Here is a 23116-nt window from a genome sequence, read left to right on the forward strand (position 1 = left end):
TGCTCCTTCATTGCCTGTAGAAAGAGACTCACATTCATCCTTCAAATACTTTGTGATGTATTTACCTTCTTTCCTTCTTTCAACACCAAGCTTTATGTGCAATCATCTCAGGATGGAGGGAAAAACAAAAAAGAAAACAAAGCAAAACACCAAGGCCTGAGGGCAGAAATATTTTAGGTTGCCAGGAGAAAGATGTTATTTTATGATTCACTGCTTATTTGTACTATTGATGGCTGGCTTTTGGGAATTAATGGAAATCAGACACATTTCACCTAGCTAGCTGTACAGTCTTACTTCTGTTTGGTGTAGTGGTGGGTACATGGTTACTGTAGCTCCTTTAAGGATAAAAGGTGACCTTTCAAGCTGCAGTCCTGTAGAAAGGCTTATGGGAAGCATTCTGGAGAGACAATGCCTTTGACAATGCCTTTGAGGTATCAGAAGCTTTCCCACACTGCTCTTTACCCATAAAGTAAAAGGACTTCTGCTACTTGGGGCATCCACAGTTCCTCTGGGCAGCTTCATCCAATGCCTCAACACCATCCTAATGAGGAATTTCTTCCTAATTCCTAATATTTAATCTAAACCTGCCCTCTTTCAGTTGAAACATTCCCCTTTGCCCTTATAAAACATCCCCTTCCAACTCTCTTCTAGCCCCCTTCAGGCACCTACAAGGTGCTGAAAGGCAGCCTTCTCCAGGCTAAACAGCCCCAAATCTCTCAACCTGTCTCCATAGGAAATAATCTTTGACAATTCTCTGATAATCTTTGTGTCCCTCCTCTGGACATGCTCCAGTGATTCCATGTCCTTCTGTACCCCAGACTGAACACAGCACTTCAGGTAGGGTCTCACAAGAGCAAAGCAGAGGGGCAGAATCCCCTCCCTTGACCTGCTGCCCATGCTGCTTTTGATGCACCCCAGGGTGAAGTTGACTCTCTGTGCTGCAAGGGTACACTGCCAGGTCATATTGAGCTTCTCATCCACCAACATTCCTGAGTCCTTCTGCCCAAAACTACTCTCAATGTTCCACTCAGCCTGTGTTTGTGCTTGGGATTGCCCTGACCCAGGTGCAGCACCCTCCACTTGAACATCATGAGGTTCTCCCCTCCAACCAACCCAGGTCCCTCTGGATGACATCCCTTCTCTCCAGTGTGTTGACTGCAGCACACAGCTTGTTATCATCGGCAAACATGCTGAGGATGCACTTGATCCCACTGTCCACCTCATTGATAAAGATGTTAAAACATATTGGTCCCAGTTCTGACCCCTCAGGAATACCACTTGTCACTGCTCTCTGCTTGGACATCAGGCCATTGACCATCCAGCCAATTCCTCATCCACTGATTGATCTCTGTCAAATTCATGTCTGTCCACATTAGACACAAATTTTCACGTAGAACCGTGGCTAATTCTTTGCACAAGTCCAGGTAAATTATGTCAGTCACACTCTTTCCTCACACACCAAAGCTGTAACCCCATCATAGAAAGCCACCAGATTTGCCAGGTGCCATTTGCCCTTAGTGAAGTCATGTTGGCTGTCACCAATCACCTCCTTATTTTCCATGTGCCTTCTTATAGTTTCTAGGAGAATCTGCTCCATCATCTCAACAGACATTGAGACTGCCTGTCCTGTAGTTCCCCAGGTCTTTTTTTTTTCCCCTTTGAAAAGGGGACTTATGTTTTCCCTGTTCCTATCAGTGGGAATTTCACAGGACTGACACAGATTTTCAAATATGATGGATACAAGCTTACCCACTTCCACTGTCAGTTCCCTCAGGATACTCAGATGCATCTCATCAGGTCCCACAGATTTGTTCACCTTGAGGGTCCTTAGATGTTTTCAAACCTGATCTCTTACAGCAGGTGGTTCTTCATTTTCCCAGCTCTTGCCTTTGCCTTCTCAAGGAAGGAAGGTGTGTGATCATCCTCCATCTGACAGTGGGCAAACACTGACCTGTGCTGCAGAGTTTGGTGCTGAAGCTTTGGTGCTTTCCAGCACAAGGATGCTAAAGAGATGTGCAAGAGAACATCTGTGTTTGGTAATCCTGTTTCTAAAGAAGCCTCTATAACACATATTGGCTTTTGTCTTTAGACTTTCTCTCCAGTATTATGGGACATACTTGTAAACCTTGATGTGCCTGTGCTTTTGAAAGGCTCACCAAATAGAGCTTCCATTCAGCTTCAATACACAAATGCAGAGTTAGCAAATTCATACAGTATGTCTGCATATCCAATTTGGCTTTTTTTTTTTTTTTTGCTATAATCTTTCTACAGTTTTGCTGTATTTTAACTAAAATTACTATCCCATAGCAGAGATCTAGACTTTATTACATGTGCTTTCTATTTCTGTTTTGCAGTTTTTGTTATGACAGCAGTTGCTTTCACTTCTACAATGACTCAAAATACATCTGAGATCATGTGTGGGTTTATCAGCCAGAAGGATGAAGGTTCAGAAGCACCACAGACATCAGTAGCTCCTAAGGTGATATAATAGAGAACAAGTTGCTTGTAAAATGTTCCTGTCTGTTCCAGGAATACCTTCCCAGGAACTTACAACACCCTAAACCTTTAGAATGTGAGGACATCACAGACAAAATCACTAGGGTTATGCCAAATATGGCTCCAGAAGGTTAGAGTGATACATATCTGAATATTCAGACTCTGAAACTGTGAATAGTTAAGTACCAGTTTTCTCTAAAACTGGCTTTTTTTATTAACATCTTGATGTTATATCAGCATGCCTGAATATTGCTGGATATTGTTGGCAACATATCAGTGTAAAAATATATATGAACACATGTGCCCTTAAGAGGAGACTGCCATGGCCATGGTGTGTGATGCCATTGTTGCTGGGACTGACAGAAAGCTGTACTGCCCTCTATTCCCACCACCAAAGCCCATAAATCCCTGCCAGGTCCGAACTTTGACTTCAACACCAAAGCTGGACAATTAATCAAATACAGTTTTATTTTTTTCTCTTCTGTCTCAAAATGGTAAAAAACCAGGTGGAGGTGATGTGTAACTAAATTATAAATCATCTGAGACCTGCAGTTAAAACATTTCCTGAGGATTCTTGTTTCAAGGCAGTCTTATGAAATCTTTTTCATTCCTGAACAACTGAATCAGTAATTCAACTAATAAATGAAGGTATAGCAGCCAAAGCTGTGCTGTCCTGGTATCTGACAAGGCAGAACATGGCTCTTACTTCTGGGTACTTCTCAGGTCAAGAGAAAGGAGAAAGGAGAGAGTCATGGAAAAACCAACCAAACAAGCAAAATGGGGATGCAATTAACTCTGTCCTTTCATAAACTTACACTGGATAAAATTCACCCAACAAAGCAATGGAGATATTTAGGGCTCTTCTTCTGATGGAGCTACTTACTTACGACCTTTTGCTGTAGCTAATCTTAGAGACTCACTAATCCATTGGTGGCTTTCAGAATGACTGTGGAAGATTCTGTTTCTGTTTGCAATTCTCCTTTAATTGTACACAGGGGTGAGGAAATGAAAAATATGACAGCATCCAGCCCAAATGTTCCTTACCCAATAAAGCCCCCAAGTAGTTGAGGAGCAGTCTAGCCAGATGATGCAGTGACAAACAATGAGATGCTAAAATAAAACCAGCATTCTGACCCTGCCTTTGCTTCCAAGCTGCAGACAGAAAGGTTTTATTATAGTTCTGTGTCTCCCTATGGTTCTAAATAAAACGAAACAAAATCAAGTGTAAAGAATAACCCATATCACTACCAGAAATTATCATGGCGCTGGCTAAGATTGTTCTGTGGTGTTTGTCTTGAGAACAGCATTTACTAATTCAACAGGAACCCTAGAGAGTTTCCTCGTGCAGTAGAATTCAACATATTTATTAGTAGGTTGGATTGTAGCAATCAAAAAAGAGCATCCTTTAAAAATATCTGAATAAAAAAAAAATTATAAAAAAAAAGACAAATAAAGCTAACTGCTAATAAATACCTAACAGTCTGTCCTCCTGCATTGCAGGTTCCTATTATTTTGGAAGACCTTGGGTGTTACTTGAATTCTCAAGGAATGGAGAATATCTACCATACAATTAAAAATGTGGAAGTCAATGTATTTGAAGATATTGAATTAAGAATAACAATGAGTATTCCAAATATCATTTCATGCTTCTGGTTCTTTAAAAAGAGCAAAGCCTGTAAACTTTCTTTCGACTCAGAGAATAGGTAAGTCAAGGGATGTACTGGATCAAAGATCCTTTAAGAGATCTTTTCCTTTAGAATGCAAATTGAATGTTTTCTCTGTGCCTGTGTTTGATTTCATGTGTGCATTATCTTTTTCAATCTCTTAACCCTTAACTGTTGTCACTCAGCAGTACATCACTGATTGTCATTTAGATCAATGTACACATATGAACCTTAAAACCAATAATATTTTAAAATAAGCTTGTTCTTTTAATTTGTATAGCATCCTGCATGGGGGTCTCCAGGCACTCTCTGACATTGATGGATTTGAGCTTTCCCATGCTCATGAGGAAAAATTGTGATTTTATAGTCAAAGAAACAGAGGCATGGAGAGTTATATGACTTTTAGGATCACAATGCACATCAAGAACAACAGCAACAGCATTCTAACTCTCACAGCCAAACCTGGACTGGAACCTGAGTCTCCATAATTGCCTCCTCATGCAAAACTTGTATAATAAGACTGTAGGTAAAGCATTTGTCTGTGGAGCTCCTGAACTGCCTCAAGCTCAGGAAAGCCCTCCTTGCCAATGCTCAGCATTCAGTATGTGGTACTGTGGCTGTAAGTTCCTATGGGCTGCTTGTGTAGGAAGACACATGAAGGAAATATTTCAGGTTGAAGGGCACTATGTAAATAATGAAAACCACTATTTACAACCTTTAAAGGGTTTTTGCAAGCACTAAAGGGCTAAAATTTAATTGTGTGTGCTGCATATTACCTTCTTCATATTAACGTGCCAAATACAACTTTACTTTCTGTTTTATAGATATATAACATCTTTGGCTTTTTCCCAAATAAAAGAAGGACAAGCTGGAAAATACACCCTCTTGGTCACAAGTAAATCTGGCAATTACAGAGTAGTTGTGCCTGTTCTCATCCAAAGTAAGTATGTCTAATGAAAGGGGTCATTCCATCAATAGGTTCAAGGGCAGAAGCTCAAGTTCAGTCAAAGCAATGAAGCTTTCATGTGCTGCACTTCAAGCATCTTCCTAGATTAGCATAGCACTTGGAGCTGTCTTCGGAGGCTGAAGGCAGAACCACAAACTATGTGAGAGTCAGCTTTCTCTAGTCAATAAACCATGCTAATGAACAAATAAAGATGTAAATGTGCAGAAGCTTTCTTCTCCCCTGTGAAAAATTCCTCTCTGTGTCAAAAGGGACACACTGATTGTGGGTTTTTTTGTGCTTTTAGGGCTTGTAGGCTAGATTTTTTTTTTTAATCTCAGCCTGTTTATTGTTGATGTTGCTAACTGGGTTGTAATCTGGACCAGATCAGGATTTCCCTTTTATATTCTGGTCACACTTTAACCTGCTGCTGCTTTTCCACTTGCGCCTGCTGCTGGGTCTCTCACTTCTCTCATTGCTTTTCCTTTTGCAATTCTGTGGGTGGCAAGAGGTACACTGAGGAAAGGGGAAAGAAACAGTCCCTCTTCTCAGTGGCAGCTTTGACTTGTTCATTGTCTTTTAAACCAAAACCCATCAGTTCTGCAGCTGCTTCACACAAGTGTGCCCGAGAAGCTGAGGTTTTAGCTGCTGTTAAATGCTGATGGCAGAGCACCTGTGAGGTGCAACTTTTTGAAAGGCTCCCAGTGGGAGTGGATTTGATTGAGTTTTCTCAAGGCTCCCACAAGAGACATCTCTGATGCAAAGGCAAAAGCTGCAACAAAGTGCAAGCTTCTGTTTCTAACTAGGGATGTCCAAAAACATCTCAAAAAAACGCATAAAGACACATGGTGACATGATTTTTTAACAGAATATAAAGATTATATTATTTTGTCTGGAAAGGGACAAATTTAAAGATAAAATTTAAAACAGCAAAAAGAAATTTCAAAGGCAAAACCTCAATCCCAACAGCTAAAAGACTAGCAAACACTATCAGGTTTAACAAGTGCTATTACTTGCCTTGATTTTAACAAACTGTGACTAATCAGCATTTGTTTTTCTCTATTTAGTTGTTTTTAAAGTATTTCTTCTGTTTAACTTTTTTCTCTCTCTCTGGTTCAGAAAAGTCACCTCTAATCTCTCCTGGTTTAATTTGAAAGCTTACTGCATGCCTCAATTATAAATTTAACAGCTTCATTGAGGGGACAAAGTATTAAACCTTTCATTAAGAATTGCCATCTCTATATCAATTAGGCTTTAGAGGTAAAAAGTGTTATTACATGTGCAAGCAAGAATAGCTTGAAACAATGTCGGAAAAGGTCCTTTCCCTATCAATTGCTTGGATTGCTTTCTCTTTGCTCCTGTGAATTTAATGTCATAATTACATTTTTATAAAACCCTTCAGGCTAGATGTGAATCCTTCAACTTGGATATGAATCTCTGTAGGTAAAAAAAAAACCTCTTAGGCTTATCCTGTAAGACATAAATGAGGAAAGAAATTACAAAGCCATGAGTATTACTTTCACCTTAGTGCGTCACCTTGCCCACAATGCAAGTATGACTGAGGAAAATGTCACTTTTACATGTGGCAGCTGCAATTTCATTGAAACAGGACTTAAAACTGGACACAGTGCTTTTCATTTTGAGTCAAACCTTTATCAGATTCAATACATTAAATTTTTTGCTCCTAGTCCAGGTCTGTGCCTGAGAGGTTCAGGGTGCTGGGAATTGTCTAGGAATCATTTCTCTCTGGGTCACAGATGCAGGGTAGAGAAGTTTGCTGGTTATCAGAAGTCCTTATCACCCCTTCTGTCTCCATCATGAGCAAACCCCATTTTGTGTACAGATTTTTTAGTCTCAACAGATACTCCACCAAAGGACAGGCTTAGCATGTAATTTCAAAATCACATTTGTTCCCACCCAGTGAAATGAATAGCAACCACAGCAAATTAACACCTTTCAGATTCAGGATTATCCCCTGGCATATAGAGGCAGGCCTTTGGTACAGGGAAGCTGTGTATTTAGCAATCAAGGCTGAAAAGCTCATGAGACCAACCCACCCACCTAAGGCTAAATTGTTTTCTGTTCCCTCAGTGTTAAATCTCCTGAAACAAATCGCAGCTCTGTAACTTTATGTACTACAAAATAAGCAAAACACTCTTTCAAAATTATTTCAGCTTTCTTTAACTTTTGCATGATTTTTATCAGAAAAACCAGCCAAACCCTATTTCAGGAAAAGGGAAAAATCAGATTCTATCGAGTGCATATCTGAGAGTTACCCCCAGCCCTCTGTGGAATGGATATTCTGCAAAACACCAGAAAAGAGGTATGTGTATGTTTATACGCATGGTGAATCTCTAGACTGAAAGTTTGCCATCTTCTGGAGAAAAAGTGACAGGGTGAGAAGAAATGACCTCAAGATGTGCTGAGGGAGGTATCAGATTTTATATTAGGAAAAATTTCTTCACTTATAGGGTTGCTAATCACTGGAGCAGGCTGCCTAATAAGCAAATTAATCACCATCCCTGGAAGTGTTCAAAAAACGTGTAATGTGGCACTTGGAGACCTGGTTTAGTGGTGAACATGGCAGAGTTAATTTGATGGTTGGACTCAGTAATCTTAGATGTCTTCTCCAGTGTTAATGATTCTATGATTATTGTGCCTACTCAGCTGGGGATATAACTGAAGAAGAGCATTTGATTCAGGATTTTTGGAGATGGGCTCTGCTGTTTGGCACACTCATGGGCTGGTTGAAAACCTGTGTCCATGTGATCCACTTTTGGAGTGCTGCAACACATCTTTCCTAAAACTTTTGACTATTTTGCTCTTTTGGAAACTGTCAGCTCTTGGCTTTAGAAATGTTATTCCAGATTCATATTTTGATGACACAAAGACAAATCAAAGGCATTGTTTTCCCCTAGCTTTTCATGTTGTTTTAAAATTTGAATCTTACAATTATAGAACACTTTAGATCAGAAAAGACCTTAAAAGCTCATCTTTAGAGTCTAAGTGCACTGCAATATGCAGGTACATCTGCCACGAGATGACTTGATGGTTTCAAATCACCTCTCTGTGCCTTAGCAGAGCTTCTAGAAGTCTGTTCTGTGACCTTCCCAGGTACAGAGGTGAGGATGACAGCTTGGCAGTTCCCATAGGCTTCCTTTCTACCCTTTTTTAAAATGATGCAAAGTTTCCCTTTTTCTAGTCACTGGGGGCTTCACCAGGAGTATCAGAGCTGAGAAGACAAGGGGTCATGATTTTGTGAGCTAAATAATCTTCTCCATTGTATTAATATATAAAGTTTATTCTATTAACAGGGGCAATAAAACTTTTCTCTGCAGCATGGCAGTTTGGGGTCTGGATCTCATAATACCACTGGATTTGCAGCACCTCCCACCACCAGGAAATCAGAGATGCAGTGTGAAAGCTCAGCCTCTATGATTTTACTCTTGTCTGGATTTTAATCACATCATTACCTGTCTAAGAACCAGTTTGGGCATATTCAGGGCATTTCAGCTCACATTTCTGCCCAGACTGTGACATTTTTTCTTTCTTATCTTCACCTTTCCTAGTTCCTTTTTATTCAGTATGTGAAATCCAGTTTTCCCACTATTGTTTGCATATTCTCATGGCTTAGAGATTTATCAGATTTATTTGCTTGCGGTTAACCAAATGAGTCAATGTATAATTATGCTTGTAATTGCAGTTGCCCTTATAAAAGGCATGAAGAAACTGGAGAAATAGATGGCAAACAGATGGTGCAACATGAATTATTTCAAACTTACATATGGTGCTGTGCAGTTAATGTCCTGGGCAGAGAATGCACCAGCCTCTTTACAATAGGTAACTTCCCTATAAAGTTTACTTTCAAGTGAGCTCAATGCTGCTGCTGAAGTTAGTTGCACTACCCATCTGAGTATGATTTCTGGTTTAAGCTACTTTTTCGTAATCACTGGAATAAAGCTAACACCTAATTCAAATAACTCTTTCTGGTCTCTGTAAAAAGCCTCTTGCCTTTCTATATTTGCTATACTTGTATTGACTTTTTTGTTCATGCTTTTAGGACTGTGTGCATGGAAAAGCTCTCCAAAGTGTTCTCAAACATATGTATTTATATATAATTATTAGTTAATATATGCACTCAGATTGACTTGCTTGTTTTTTTTTTTAAATAAACCCAACCTGAGCTAAGCTCTATGCTTCATTGTGCCTTAGAGGTATCTTGTGAATCACGACAAAATTTGTTTTGAGACATCTAAATCCATGAAGATTACTAATTTCATTATTATGGTAATTATCATTACAATGTAAAAATTAATATCTATGCAGCATTAGCAGAAAAATATGTTGATCTAACTGAGCATTTTCTAGGCAAAATGATGGTTGTTTCAGTGTCTATGTTTTGGTTTTTTAGATTTAAATGAAAGACAAGCAGCACCTTTACCTGAGCTACTACTTAAGGTCAGTGAACCATTGCTGATCAGATGCAGAGCTGTTCACCAAAATTATAAATTCAGAATACAACTGTCTTTTGAAAACAGAGAAGTTGAGCAGGTAAAAATACAGGGCATATTCTAAAATAGTCTATATTGAGCACTATCAACTGATTAAATGTGAATCTCTGTTGAAAACCAGGGTTGTCACTTTGAAGGATTAGAATATCAAGAAAACTTCTCAGCAATTCGGATCCAGTATGTGTTTGTTTCAGCAGCAGAAAAAAATGACAGTGGACATTACACCTGTTCTTCTACTGCTCATCTGAATCAAACTGCTTTGATCACAGTTCTAGGTAATTCCAATCCCTGGTGTTAATTTTGTCTCTCAGCTGTTTTGCTTTGTTTTCCATGTGTCTGTTCTTTACTTGCAGATATGCAGTGTATGTTTGTAGTTCCCTTGCTAAGGAAAAAGTCTATTTGCACTTACAAGCAATCCAGGAGAGGCAAGAGATTAATCTGAACTGAGTCATTCTGGCACCTGAATACAATTAACCTTTTCTTTATATTGCTTTTAAAAGAATTCCCTTTAAAAGACAGTGCTTTTAGAGGTGAAATGAAATGGCAGTGTTTAGAGACACAGTCTGTATGACTGTTTCAATGGGGTCTTCTAGAAGCACAGGCTGGAATTCATCCCACATGTTGGTGACTCTCACCCCGTGTACCAGAGAGACGTAATTTTAAAAAGCAAATCTCATTCTACTTAAGCAACATGCTGATTTGAAAGCCAGTGGTGTTGAATTTAGTTGAGAGCAGCCTCAACTGCAAACTTTGTTCCTCAGATGGAAATAATATACAAATAGGCCTAGGTCTGGAAATAAGGGATAAAAAGGAAAGCTGTAGGTAGGACCATTCTGCTGGAGTAGGTATAGGGGTATAATTTATGGCTGGTGTGCTTGGAGTTGAAGCCTCTAGCCCTGAAAACAAGGCTCTCTGAAGCAGTCACCATATGTTTGACCTTAGATGTAGTTGCTCTCAGGATTTACGATTCCTAGTCTAGGTATGGTAGGAAGTGAGAATACTTACCCTAGTCTCTTCAAAAATGACTTTGCCAGTGCAATATCCCCTTTTCAGCTTCTGCCTACCACTGAGCAGGAAGTCCTCTCATCATTTGCAGTAACTGAGTATGTATGATACCTGTGCATTTTTTCTACACACATCTCCTTGGTAAACAGGAACATAGAGGTCAGGGTGTACTATAGAGATAGGGCAAGATCCTCTTTTTAATCAGTAGCATATGTCAGAAATAGTGGCTTCTGGGATCTGTGAACTATCAGGTGTGAGCATGGGTGAATGTCAGAGAGAGTATTTGAGTTGCTGTCCCTGGAAGGCTGTATTTCTGAGCTGTATTTCTGAGGGTATTTTTTTCACTGCAATGCACCAACCTATATTGATTGGCTGTGCCCTCCTTAATGCCCCTTCATCCCAACAAAACTTCTGAGGGTTCATTGTCTTTGCTGGTGAAAAAATCAATTTGTTTGCTTACATGGTGGATTAAAGCAGGTGATGTTGTCACACCAAGCTAACAGCTGTGCTTCTCTCTCCAAGGTTCAACAGGAATATCCTGTGCTTCTGATCCATCCCATCATTTAGCCTAATGCACTAATGACAAACACCGTGGGTGTGAATTTATGCTAACAATGCAGATTTCATTTCAGCAGTGATACAGATACAGATTTCACTCGGTTGCCAATGTGTTAGGGTAGCAGTTTCTGAAACAATCAGTGTCCCACCTTCAAATCATTATTGTGCATGATTCAACACCTGTAGCTTCACTGGGAATCGTCATGGTGAAATTTATCCAAGAGAAAACTGATTTGGTTGGCAGACATTCCATTGCCTGGGGAGCCTGGCTATCAGATCTGTATGGATGGGTGTTCTTCAAATCTCTAATAATGCCTTCCAGCCAGATTGCTTTGATTTGCTCTTTGGTAATTGATACCTCACCAATTTATCCCATTTTGTGTGACTGTCAGGTCAGGCAAGGTGGTTAGGCCACTACAAAGCACAACAGAGATCATGGCAACAGCTGCAACTGCAAGGTTCTTTGTTACTGCAGGCCTTACGTTCAGTTTCCACCAGCATTAGAAAAAGAATTTTTAGCACTACACAATCTTAGTTCAGTAATATGTAAGTTATTTTTCAGCACATTATATTAAAAGCAAAAAATACAGAAATATGAGGAACACAGACATTTATTCAGTCTTGATAGTTTCATCTCACTTCTTTGTCATTGCTAAGTGTAAATAGTCAAAAATACACTTAAGTCTGCCAAAAATCATAAACCAATCAATAATGTGCCATTTTCTTTCTTCTCCAAAAAAAAACTTTTTCTCAGTTGTTTTCCAGAGAAACAGCATACACTGCTCCAAGGTCCTTATATGCTCTCTAGAGAAAGCCTTCACTCTTGGGTGGTTGTCTTGTTAATGGCACACTCAGAGACTAAATTCTGCCTGGAAGGATGAGAACCAAAAGATGAAGACTCCATGTATAAAATCAATAAGCCTTTAATATCAAAAAATAGGAGAATAGTCATGAAAGCATTAGTTTCTTGTTTTGAAATACTGAAATGTTTGTGGTTTTGTGGGAGTTTCCAGGCAGTAAGTAGGCTAAGACAGATAAAACATGCCAACCAGAATATAGGGTTACAATCAGAAGGAAAACACTCAAAAGGAAAAAAACAGATCCAGCAATATTTTTATGGTGTAGTTTTTCACCATGTAGCTGATTAAACATCACCACAAGTTTTCTAGAGGTTGTGCAGTCCTTGGAGATACCCAGACCAACAGGACACGGCTCTGAGCAGCCTCACCTAGCTGGACCTGCTCTGGGCAGGAGTTTAACTGCATATCTCTTCCAATGTATATGGTTCTGTGATCTTTACAGAGTTGATCCTAGCACCAGTGGTGTCTTTAGGACAGCCTCCCCCCACACATGTCTGCTGTTCAGTCTCTTTGGGCAGGATTCATTCCAAGCCATGAGACATACTGACCCAGCAACGACTTTGGCTCCTTCATCAGTCAGTGCCAAGAAACAGTATTTCCAGAAGCGGTGCAGTATATCATTGTCATTTTCAGCTTTAGGATGGGAATATGAATATGTCTTTTTCATTCCACTGAGTTGATCAGACATCCAAACACGTAGCTTAGGTTGGTCACAGAGCTTTTGATATCTCCACTAGGTGAAACAAATCACACCCTAGCAGGGCAAATACCAGCAGCACAGGGTTCACGGACCTCATCAAAACATTATTCCATGTTGCTCTCATCTTGCATTAAATATATTTAATTTAAATGGAGAAATAAAAGAACAGCTACAGGACTCATTCAAATCTTCAGCTTATTTCAAGGAAGAAGAAAGAACTACTGATTATGGTGGTGGTGCCACTTGGTTTTGTTCCTGTAGAAAGAAAGCCAGGAATTGCAGCTCTTAACACCTGGAATACACTCCCAAACCAAACTAAATAATTACATTATTGGCCCTGTGACTGTAGGTTAGACTGAAGAGAAATGTCAGACCATTTTGGAAGTGCTCTGAACTGACCAAATATGCAACTTCATCAGGCTCAGATCATTTGTCTGCAACTGAACACAGTGACAATATGCTATTTTGAAGCATTATTTTATTTTATTATTTTATTTTGATTAAAAGGATACCTTTTGTGATGTAACATGGTTTTTGCTTGTGATAACCAAAATGAAAAACATACAGATGTTAAAATGTCTTCATTAAAATCCAGCCTTTCTAAGACATCTTTTCTTTTATTTTTTTCTCCAGAAAAGGGATTTATAAATATAACTGACTCTAAAGAAGATTTTGAAATTGGTGAGGAAGAGTTTTGCTTTGAAGTCAACTTTACAGCATATCCTCCAGTTAGATGCATGTGGCTATATTCCAATAGAACATTTCCATGTGTACAAAGTTACAGTGTGGATGGACACAGGTATTTGAATATTTTATAATAATTTAATAAAATAATGTTTCTTCTTTATATCTCATTTGGACCATTTACTGTCGATGTTTTGTACTTTGGTTTTTAAAATATGAATGGGCCTCATGGTGAGACTATTAACGAAAGGTATGCAAACATAATTTTGACTTTGAGCAACAGTTCACACAGACAACATGTAGAATCACTTTATTCTCTGCTTATAATAAACCCCTTGCTAAGTCAGGCATGCAGCAACCCTTTAGTTTATATGCATTTTGCCATTCCCCTTCTCTCTAACGTAAGTAGATGTGTTGCAGTTTTCATTCTGGATCACAGGTTCTGCACGTTTCCATTTTCTCATCCTGCTGTTGATGATGTTCCCAGTGTCTTTCAGACAGCTCAGACCAAGTCCAGGGTGCTGTAGTTCCCAGGCCTATGCTAGGTCTGCTGGCCTGTGCCTGTGTCACAGAAACACGTCGTTCTGCTTGTTACCCAGGTCATGGATTCTTCCGCTGCTGCAGCAAAACATGTTTTGAATAAACCTGTTGGTTATCTACCTTTTCTGTTATTTCCTACAATGGACTTCTGGCATGAATCCTGTTTAAGGCTAATGTTTTCTCCATTCCCTAGGCTCTCTAATTTCTTGATAACATTATCTAATTTCCTTCAGGGTTTCTTTCAGAGTAGCCCCATGGCTGTGCAGGTAACAGCTTTTGCTCACCTCAATGAAAGTAAAGCCAAGCTGCTATTTTCAAGTTTTTACATTAAAAGTGATTTACTGTAAAGTTTTTACAAGTCCAGGCTGTAGGTGGGAGCTAATGCAGCTGTTCTGATTCCTTCTCATATTCTTAAAACTTCTGTCATCATCTGCATAAAGCTGTGTCAAACCTTGATTGCACTTTTTATTATTTCTTAACATAGTATTTTGGTACCTTTGTGTAGCATCCCATGCACTCTCCCACTAGCTTGTCAAGTTATCTTTGCAACAAACTAGCCTTTTCATCTGCTTCAGATTGTGCATTGGAGTCAGACCTCAGTGAAGTTCAGAGACAGCTCAGTTCAGGTTAGCAAATTGTCATCTCCTGGCAATGGCCACAGGAACTCTGTCCCTGCTGATAAAGTGAGGGCTGTCAACAAACTTTGATAGCACTGGGTGGGTGTTGGTGACTAATCCGCAATGCCTGACATGGGCTTGGCAGAACTGTGCCTTGTGACAAGACTGATTTTGGAAATGACGTCTCAGGGGACAGCCAGGAGCATTTGCTCATCCTTGACCAATAGGTACCTCCCTCCAGCTGATAACACGGAGTTGATTTGCTTTGCAGCTGATACACACCCCTCCTCACTGCTTGTACCAGCAGGACTCATCCAGTCCCAATCATCCAGTTTTGCTTGGATGATTGACAGTGGGTGTAAATTCAATCCAGATAAGAATTAGGTGCTACAAGCTGTGCCAACAATAATTATATTGAGAAGTTTTGAAATAGTTTAGGCAGCTGTCATTAGTCGGTGAGGTGCAACTGCTGGCCTGGGATTTATGAGTCACTTCAGAGGCATTGCAGAAAAAGCAGCAGCTGCTGAGTGCTGATCACCCCCTGCCGGACGGGGGAAAGGCCAGCTTGTGTCCCTGGAGCCGTGCCCAGGCTGGCTCAGCCACAGGCACAAGCCACGGCCACCGAGCATTGCTGGGGCATGGCCTTGTGGCTTCTTCAAACACATAACTCGGCCATTTCTCTGACGGTGCTGTTGGACAAATAGGATTTTTTATGTTTATTTTGGGCAGTTATTCTTTGCATTTATTTGCATCCTATTTATTCTATGGAAAAATAAAATAGAGGGGAAAACGCTTGAATTTGTTGATAATTGCATCTGACAAGTACATTCTTTTGTACAGACTTCCCTCACAATGATCCATTTTTTTCTGAATACAAGCATTGGATAGACAAGTCTCACCTAAGGACAAAGAGTAGGGGTACATATTTCATTCTGTTTGAAGCACACAGAAGCAGCAAAGGGTAGGGAGGTCAGGAGATTCTGCAAGCTGTAGCCTTGCAGAATTCAATGTGATTTTAAAGCAGAAAGTTTCTCAAAGCAACACAAAAGAAGGTCATCACATATCTAAACACATTGCGAGTCTCGCTTTGCCTGTTCGATTTCTGTGTAATCCTGTATCCCAGCACTTCTACTTTGTTCCTTTCACATCCTTTTTCATTTCCTGTTTTTATTCTTTTAATTTCTGCCAGTCTCTTGTAAAATTATTCCTTCAGATCATATTAAATTTTAATGATTAACTCTCTATTTTTATTCAGCTTTTCATTTCAAAACCCAGTGATCCATCTCTCCTGTCACTATGCTTACAGTGTATTTTTATACATTCCTTCAGAATTTCCATTTCCTATTTGTTTTTGTGGGCTCTCTGTTTCAGCAGACTGCTGATTTTCACTTCCCCTTTAAGAACTAATGACTTTTCATACACACAATGTCTTCTGTTAAATTTGTAATACTTAGCTCACATTCTGTTATATTGTCAGGTATTGAAGATACTGTGTTAATTTTTCTTTTCTGATTATTTCATTAGGATAAAATCCTTCTAACCTGGGATTTCAAAAGCAACTAATTATTTTTGGTTTGGTCCTTTTTTAACCCTGTCTTCACTATCTTTTTTGAGGCAGCTTTAAAGGGTTCTGACTTTAAAAACTCTATGAGTTTGGTGACATTGTTAAGGCCATTTCAGATGAAGACATTCAAAAGTCAATAGCTATATGAAAATGTGGCCTTAGTAAAAACACAAAATTGCTTCAAGGGGAGTTTTCCTTGTTTAGAGTTTGAAGCTGATAGTTGGTACCTTTGTTTGTATCTTGCTTAAGGAGAAATATCCCAATTTCAGTTCTCTAGATTGATCTCATTACTGCTTTCTCCTACTTAGAATATTGCTGTTATGGGCTATGTGGCTTTTTTTTTTCTTCTCTCTTCAAATTCTCTAATGTTCCTGCTTGCCTCTATCACTAAAATAGAGTTGGGGACCTACAGCATGGTTACCATTGAGTTGTCAGCAAAAGTATCTAACCCCAAATTTTCAGCAATTACACTCAAGAGAGATTTTTCTTAGCTTGCTCTTCTAATGCTCATGAACTTCATTATCTGCTATTCAAAGCTGACAATTGTCCTGACAGCAAAAACCTAGTTGAAAACACAGAAATACAATACCATCACTGCAAAATGGCTTATGCCCTTCTCCCTGCCTCATACCGTGTCCCATAAATCAGTGACACAACAGGACAGTCAGGCATGAATCTTTAAGTCTCTGCAGCTCTTTGTTCTTAGTTTCTGCCCAGAGACTTGTTAGATCTCTCCTGGCCATCTCAATTGTCACGAGCTGTCTCCTGCATTGTTTGGGTCTTGGTTTTCTGCCATCCACTGGCTCAAAGGCCATAGGCATTAGTAAAAGGCTGTTTTTTTTCCTGCAGAATGACATTGAGGGCTGCTGTTTCATCTCATTGACAGTGAACTTACGGTGATGATCACTTTCCTGAACCTATGTGAGATCTTTCCATTTGGAGATGTTTGTCTCTTATGTTCCTCCCTGTTGTTGTTTCCTAACACAATCTATCACATCAGCTGGAAACTCCCATCAAAGTTCCTCAGAGAGAAGAAAGTTTGATCCTTTGCTGGTCTTAAGAGATGTGCCTGGGTGTGTCTTGTCGTCCAATGAATTAGAAACAAAATCACAGCTTGACAGTCTGTGTGCACTCCCCAAAGAGTGAGAGAAAAAATGCAGAATTAAATCAATACTGCAGGGAAAAAAATATCTTCTCAGCAGAACTGTTAGATTCTGGGATTTATATTCTTTAAGCAAAAATTATTCTCTTTTGTATTCTTCATTAGAAGATGCAGAATTGTTTCAAACCTATATGTGAGTCTTGACTGCATCTGAAATATTTTTCAAGTCAACATTTTGTCCTTTTCCCTTTTTTGACTTTGTTCCACAGCATTTCATCAAAGTTCTGCAACCATCAGCACCAGTCTGGGATATATGTATTTTATGCTGAAAATGATGATGCAGTTGCAACAAAAAAATTCACTCTATATGTGAGAAGTAAGTAACAAAACTATTGCTGATGATTTGGTAAAGTCTGGGATTTGTCACTGGTATAAATTGAGCTATTGTGGTTTTCTTCATTGGTATTCACTATTTAATTTACATTGATTTATTGTTTAAAATGAAAGATCAAAAGGCAAAAACATTATTCTCTTCACACTGCATCACACTGCTGAAAGCCAGGCACTGGGTCAGAAAAAGACGCTGGATGTTTGTGGGTTGTATTTCTTGTGTCAGTTAGGGATGGAGAACAGAGAAAGAAGGAGAAAGTAATTAGGTTTTTTTCTTCCCTTTAGTCTACCATAAACAGACTATGAGGAATCAGTTGCATACTGAGAAAAAATAATGCTTCTTAAGAAAATTACAAACCTATGATCTCAGTAAAATACAGTAACTCTCTTCTATCTCTAAAAAACTGGAACATGGGACTGCTGCAGAAATCATATGAGATACAGAGTTGAGAAGAAACCCCTTTCCCTATAAGGAATTAGCTTTCTATGCCATGTTTATGACATTTTTCCCCTAATGGCATTTATGAGTTAATGTAGTTAGTGTGGACACCCTCTGGTGTGTAACTTGAATGTTTGGGCTGCAGTGCCTCATACACCCCTGCCCACAATTCACATACATGCAGTCTTCACCAATGTTCTCAGTTATCTCTGTTCTGCCACATGACTGCAGCATCTCTCCATTGCTCCGGGTCTGGAGCCTTTATTTTGATATAGAATTTATACAAGGGTCTTCTGTGCACATTTTGTACGAGTTGGCCACCCAGAACCCCAGTGCCAGGGCAGTCATAGGGCTAGCTGCTTAGTCCAAGTCAGAAAAGCAGAAGTCAAGACTTCTAATTTTGGCTCTGCCATTGTTTTGGTCTGGCTGTGCCCATACAGAGAAGTGGCTGATCCCCTTGCCTTGCCACACTGCCATCCACAAAACCAAGGAAGGAGGAGGATTGTGAGTTACACCCAGCTGTCACTGGGACATGCAGTTTTTATTTTGAAGACAGCAGCAGATCTTGGTCTCAACAGATATAACATTGCCACCTGAGTGTACAGGGTTTTGTCACTTGAAATACTGACAGAAATTGTCTTACAGAATCACGGAATTATTTAGGTTGAAAAAGATCTTTGAGAACATAGAATCTAGCCATTAACCCAGCACTCTCAAATATACCACTAAGCTATGTCCTTAAGCTTTGTGTTGTCTTATTGTAGGAAAGCCTGAAATAAGGATGCAGTTGTTGTTCAAGCAGATCTCCTGTGTTGCTGAAGGTTACCCTGCCTCATCCTGGGTTTGGAGGACCTGTCTGGAACTGAATTCATCCAAGTAAACAACTTTCTTTCTTTTTATTCATTGGAAACACCAGCTGAGCTATCTTTGATTAAATGAAGACCAGCCATAACAATCTAAATGTAAAATGCACATTTAATTGTGTGCATTTAACTGGTTGCCCTACTCCAGAGGAACCAGATAATCAAAATTAGGGGAAGTCTATAAAGATGTGTATCTTGGGCTCTTTACACCAAAATAAACCCCACTGGGTTTATATCAAGAGTTAAGTTGTAATGAAGTCCAGTTTAAGTTTTTCTCTCAGCCTATCAAAGTTATAGGGATTCAGGGAATGCATTGGTTAAGACAGGCTTGATTAATTGGTTAAGCTTTGGTTAAAAGACCTGCTATGGTGACCTGTTACCAAAACCACTAAAGTCAGTGAGAGTGTTTCCAGTGAAGTTACTGAGCGTATTTCCAGTAAAGTTAGTAAGATCTCCATTTCCTCTATTTCTTTAGGGGAATGAGTCAGGCTCTAAAATTTCAAAAAATTCTGAAACAGCTTTGACCTGATTTGTGAACTCTGCAATTTTTATTTTAGATATGCTAAGAAACTAATAATCCCATGGTGCAAAAGAATACTAAGTCAAATTTTCCTTTGTAAGATTGTGGATAAACCCTCAAGTATTTATTTTAGCTAGACATAAAAAAATACCTAGACAATTTTCTTATCCATACCTCTTAAAAGGCTTCCTTGTATCAATCTGTGCAGAAATGGAAGAGGAAATAAACCTTGAAGAGAATGGGTTTAAAACACTCCTTAAATTATCTTTCTGGGAAGAAAATGCTGTGGCATTTATTTTCTGAGGAACTTTCAAATGTACAAGCTAGTGCTATGAGTAGATATGAATAAATTTATTTCTTATCTCCTAATTTATTTATGTGGGTATAAAATTAGACAGTAAGTTGATAAATTATATAAAAGCTAGAATCAAAATTATCTATGTGGACTACTTTTCACGCAATTGTCAAGTTCCCTCTTTCTACATATCAGGCCTTAAATAAATCATTAATGGATGGATGGAGGAGCTCCATCATGAGTGAGAGAAACTTCATGTGTGAAGTCACATGCCTTCAGGGAAAGGAGCTAGAACTTCTACTCTGGGTTCATATTATGTTTATCGATTTGGCAGTGGCTCATTTGCAGCTGCTCGGGGGTTTGAATGTTTTGAGGCAAATATGAAACCAGTGGGAGTAGATGAGGTGCAGGGGGGTTGTGTCAGCTGTGAAATCAATGGAGGTTCCAGAGTTCAGGGGGTGCAAGTACTCTGCAAGGCAGCAGTGGAGAGTGGCAGTGAGCCCAGTGTAGGAGGCAGCTCAGTCCCTGCTAACCCTGCCATGTCCTTCACCAAAAATGAGACTGCTAAGTGACTCACTCTATTGCTGACAAAACCCAAGCCCCTTCCCTTCTTCTCTTCCAGCACAGACATAAGACATGTTTTGAAACTTCCCACCTTCTCCCATGGCAAATGTCACTGTGAGCTAAAAATCAGAACTGGTCTGCTTCCTTTTTCAGCTGCACAGAGGAAATCACAGAGGGGATTCAGAACTTCTTGCCAGAGAGGAGATCCCTGGGGTCATGGATTTCAAGCAGTACTTTACATGTAAAGGAGACAGCAACAACCTTCTCTGTGGAGTGCTGTGCAAATAATTCAGCTGGTTCAGCCTGTGAAAAGAGCTTCATTAACCTGTCAGGTACCACAAACCAGAGTTTTAGCACAGGTTTTCTCAGCTAAAGCTGGCATGGTAGAACCTACAATACTTTTTATTTGGATAAATGGCTGTCATAGTTTTAACATGTAACCCTGTCAGTGCTTCAATCCTCCTTTAAGTAAAAGAAAAAAAACAAAATACAAACATGTGAAAAAAACCATAAAAACATCAAAGTCAGTAAAGAAAAAGTTAAGTCCCAGATAAGAGGGAGGAGGAGATACCTTGTTTTTAGAGCTGAAATACTCTTATAAGCTATTTTAAAAAGACTCTTTTTCCTTGTAACCCATAAAACTATAAAAAAATAAAAGTATTCCAATTAATATAGAGCAAAAGCCTCCATATTAAAGTAAGCAAATGTTAAAATAGCTATGATCCCATAAAAAGTTTAAACAGAAGAAGAAAAAAGAGTAATCCTATACATCCTATACTTCCAAAATAAATCTCCATTCCCAGAGGTGAAGGTAATTAAAAAAAAAAAAAAATAAGTACTTTTGCTTTTAAACAACTCATCTTTAAAACAATACCCCATAAGTCAACATAGCCCATCAACAAGCTGTAAAAAAGCTTGTAAAAAAAATTCAAAATAGCAAAATTCCCCAAACAGCTATTATTCATAAAAACATTTAAAACCACAAACAACTGTTTTTCCCTTGTAGAAAAGTCCCATAACCTTACAACAACGACAAAAAAAAAACAACAACAACAAAAAAAAAAAAAAAAAAAAAAAAAAAAAACCACCAAAACTTCTCTCCCTAAACAAACTTAAAAAAAAAAAAAAATAAGAAGTGGTAAACTGACTAAAACTTTTAAATTTTGTTTCTTTACATTGTCTGTAAAAAAGAAAAAACTGTAAGAAAAAAGGGTCTTTTAAAGAGTTTGTTTTGTTTTTTTCCCCCTCTTTTTCCTTTAGTTACCTTTAGTAAAATTTTCTTTATACCCTTTAAAGTCTTAAACCTACTTTACTTTCTCCTAATCCTATTGCACAACAAAAAATAAGTACATTAGTAATTAACCTACACTAAAACCCACCATACTCATTAATGCAGTAGTTTAAAAAATGTCAAAATTTAAAAATCTAAAATTAACAAATCAAAACCACTACAATAGCTGACTGTGCAATGGCACTGCAGATAAAACACAAGCTCTGTATGTACATAGTATCAGAAATGGTGGGTGAATGGGAGAAAAAATTCTCTTTTCTCTAGACCCAAAGAAGAGGCCTCCCTCATTAAAATAAACAGAAAAAAATTAGGAAGTGCAGGATAGAGACATGGCAATGTTTGAGGCTGATTTCTTATTTTACTTTTGTCATCCCTACATGAAATATGGAAGAATCATCTTTGACAAGAGCTAAAGGCACTTTGGTAGCTGATGGCATGTGCTGTCGCTTGCTGCTTTCCTGTAGGTGCCTGTGGTGTTCCAGAAATGCCCATGGGAGCTCTCCTCATCCCATGGAAGTCATTGCACACCCAAGCAAGGTCATGGCTGAGCCAACAGACCTATTGAAGGGTCAGTCCCTGTCTGGAAAGCAGGACTACTGTGAAAGAGACCTTAAACTGCTGTAGGCAGGTGACAGACTCCTGGCTAAGTAGTCTCTCTTCTTGTCAAGGGAATCACAGATTGTTTCCTCATTGAACCAGAAAATCAGTATGATTATCTGCACCTTGTACTTGTAGCACTATATGTATTCCATAGAGAAAAATATTTCAATTAGAGGGAACATGCTATGGCACCAGCAATTACTTTGAAGCACCCAGGTATTTGCAGTACAGGGATTTCCTTTGTCATGATGAACAAGCAGATTGGTGCTTTTGTCTACAGTGGACAGAAGCTGTGACCACTGTCAGAATTTGAGAATTCATGTTGAAATTAGAATAGAAAGTAATCATAATGCTTATTCTTTCAGAAACAACCAAAATATGAAGGTAGGTCTCATGTTTGCATGTTCATCTACCAATCAACACCTTATTCCTGTTTATGCTCACTAAGTTCAATTCAAGGATCACCTCCATGCATTCAAGGATTTAATCCAACACCTCCATGCATTCCAGTTTATTAATGGATTCAGCTCTTTTATTTTTCTTTTATTTTTTAAATGAAAACAGATGTCAGAATTACCCAGAACTTAATGTCTACTGCCCATCTTTCTTTGCCTACGGCTGCATCTCGCTCCCCATGCAGAGGAGGCTTGGGTGTGAAAGGGTTGCAGATTGCCAGAACTGACCATGGGCTCTTCTTGCATTTTCACCTGTACACACAAACTCTGTTTCAGTGGGTAGTAATATGTGCCTTTTTAAGTTGCAGGAGCTGTTTCTTCCCACCTGGACAATGCTGTGTTTTATGTCTCCGTTGGATTTTTTCTCCTCTTGATCACTTTTGTGCTTGTATTCTTTTTTCTAAAATACAAAAAGGTAAAAGCAAACATAAATACCTGACCATCCTTCTTTTTTT

General features: G+C 38.9%; 1 protein-coding gene across 1 annotated transcript in view; it reads left to right on the forward strand.

The window, feature by feature from the left end:
- FLT3 (fms related receptor tyrosine kinase 3) overlaps nt 1–23116 on the forward strand; it is a 42055-nt gene that overhangs the window by 10325 nt on the left and 8614 nt on the right. Inside the window, exons 2-13 of the mRNA XM_031506476.2 lie at nt 2355–2479; nt 3997–4199; nt 4985–5100; nt 7309–7426; nt 8807–8943; nt 9515–9654; nt 9736–9889; nt 13371–13536; nt 17514–17620; nt 18838–18949; nt 20469–20647; nt 22964–23076. Coding sequence (XP_031362336.2) covers nt 2355–2479; nt 3997–4199; nt 4985–5100; nt 7309–7426; nt 8807–8943; nt 9515–9654; nt 9736–9889; nt 13371–13536; nt 17514–17620; nt 18838–18949; nt 20469–20647; nt 22964–23076 — 1670 coding nt within the window. The remainder of the gene's footprint in view (nt 1–2354; nt 2480–3996; nt 4200–4984; nt 5101–7308; nt 7427–8806; nt 8944–9514; nt 9655–9735; nt 9890–13370; nt 13537–17513; nt 17621–18837; nt 18950–20468; nt 20648–22963; nt 23077–23116) is intronic.

The sequence above is a fragment of the Lonchura striata genome, chromosome 2 (genome assembly GCF_046129695.1).
Source record: "Lonchura striata isolate bLonStr1 chromosome 2, bLonStr1.mat, whole genome shotgun sequence".
NCBI lineage: Eukaryota > Metazoa > Chordata > Aves > Passeriformes > Estrildidae > Lonchura > Lonchura striata.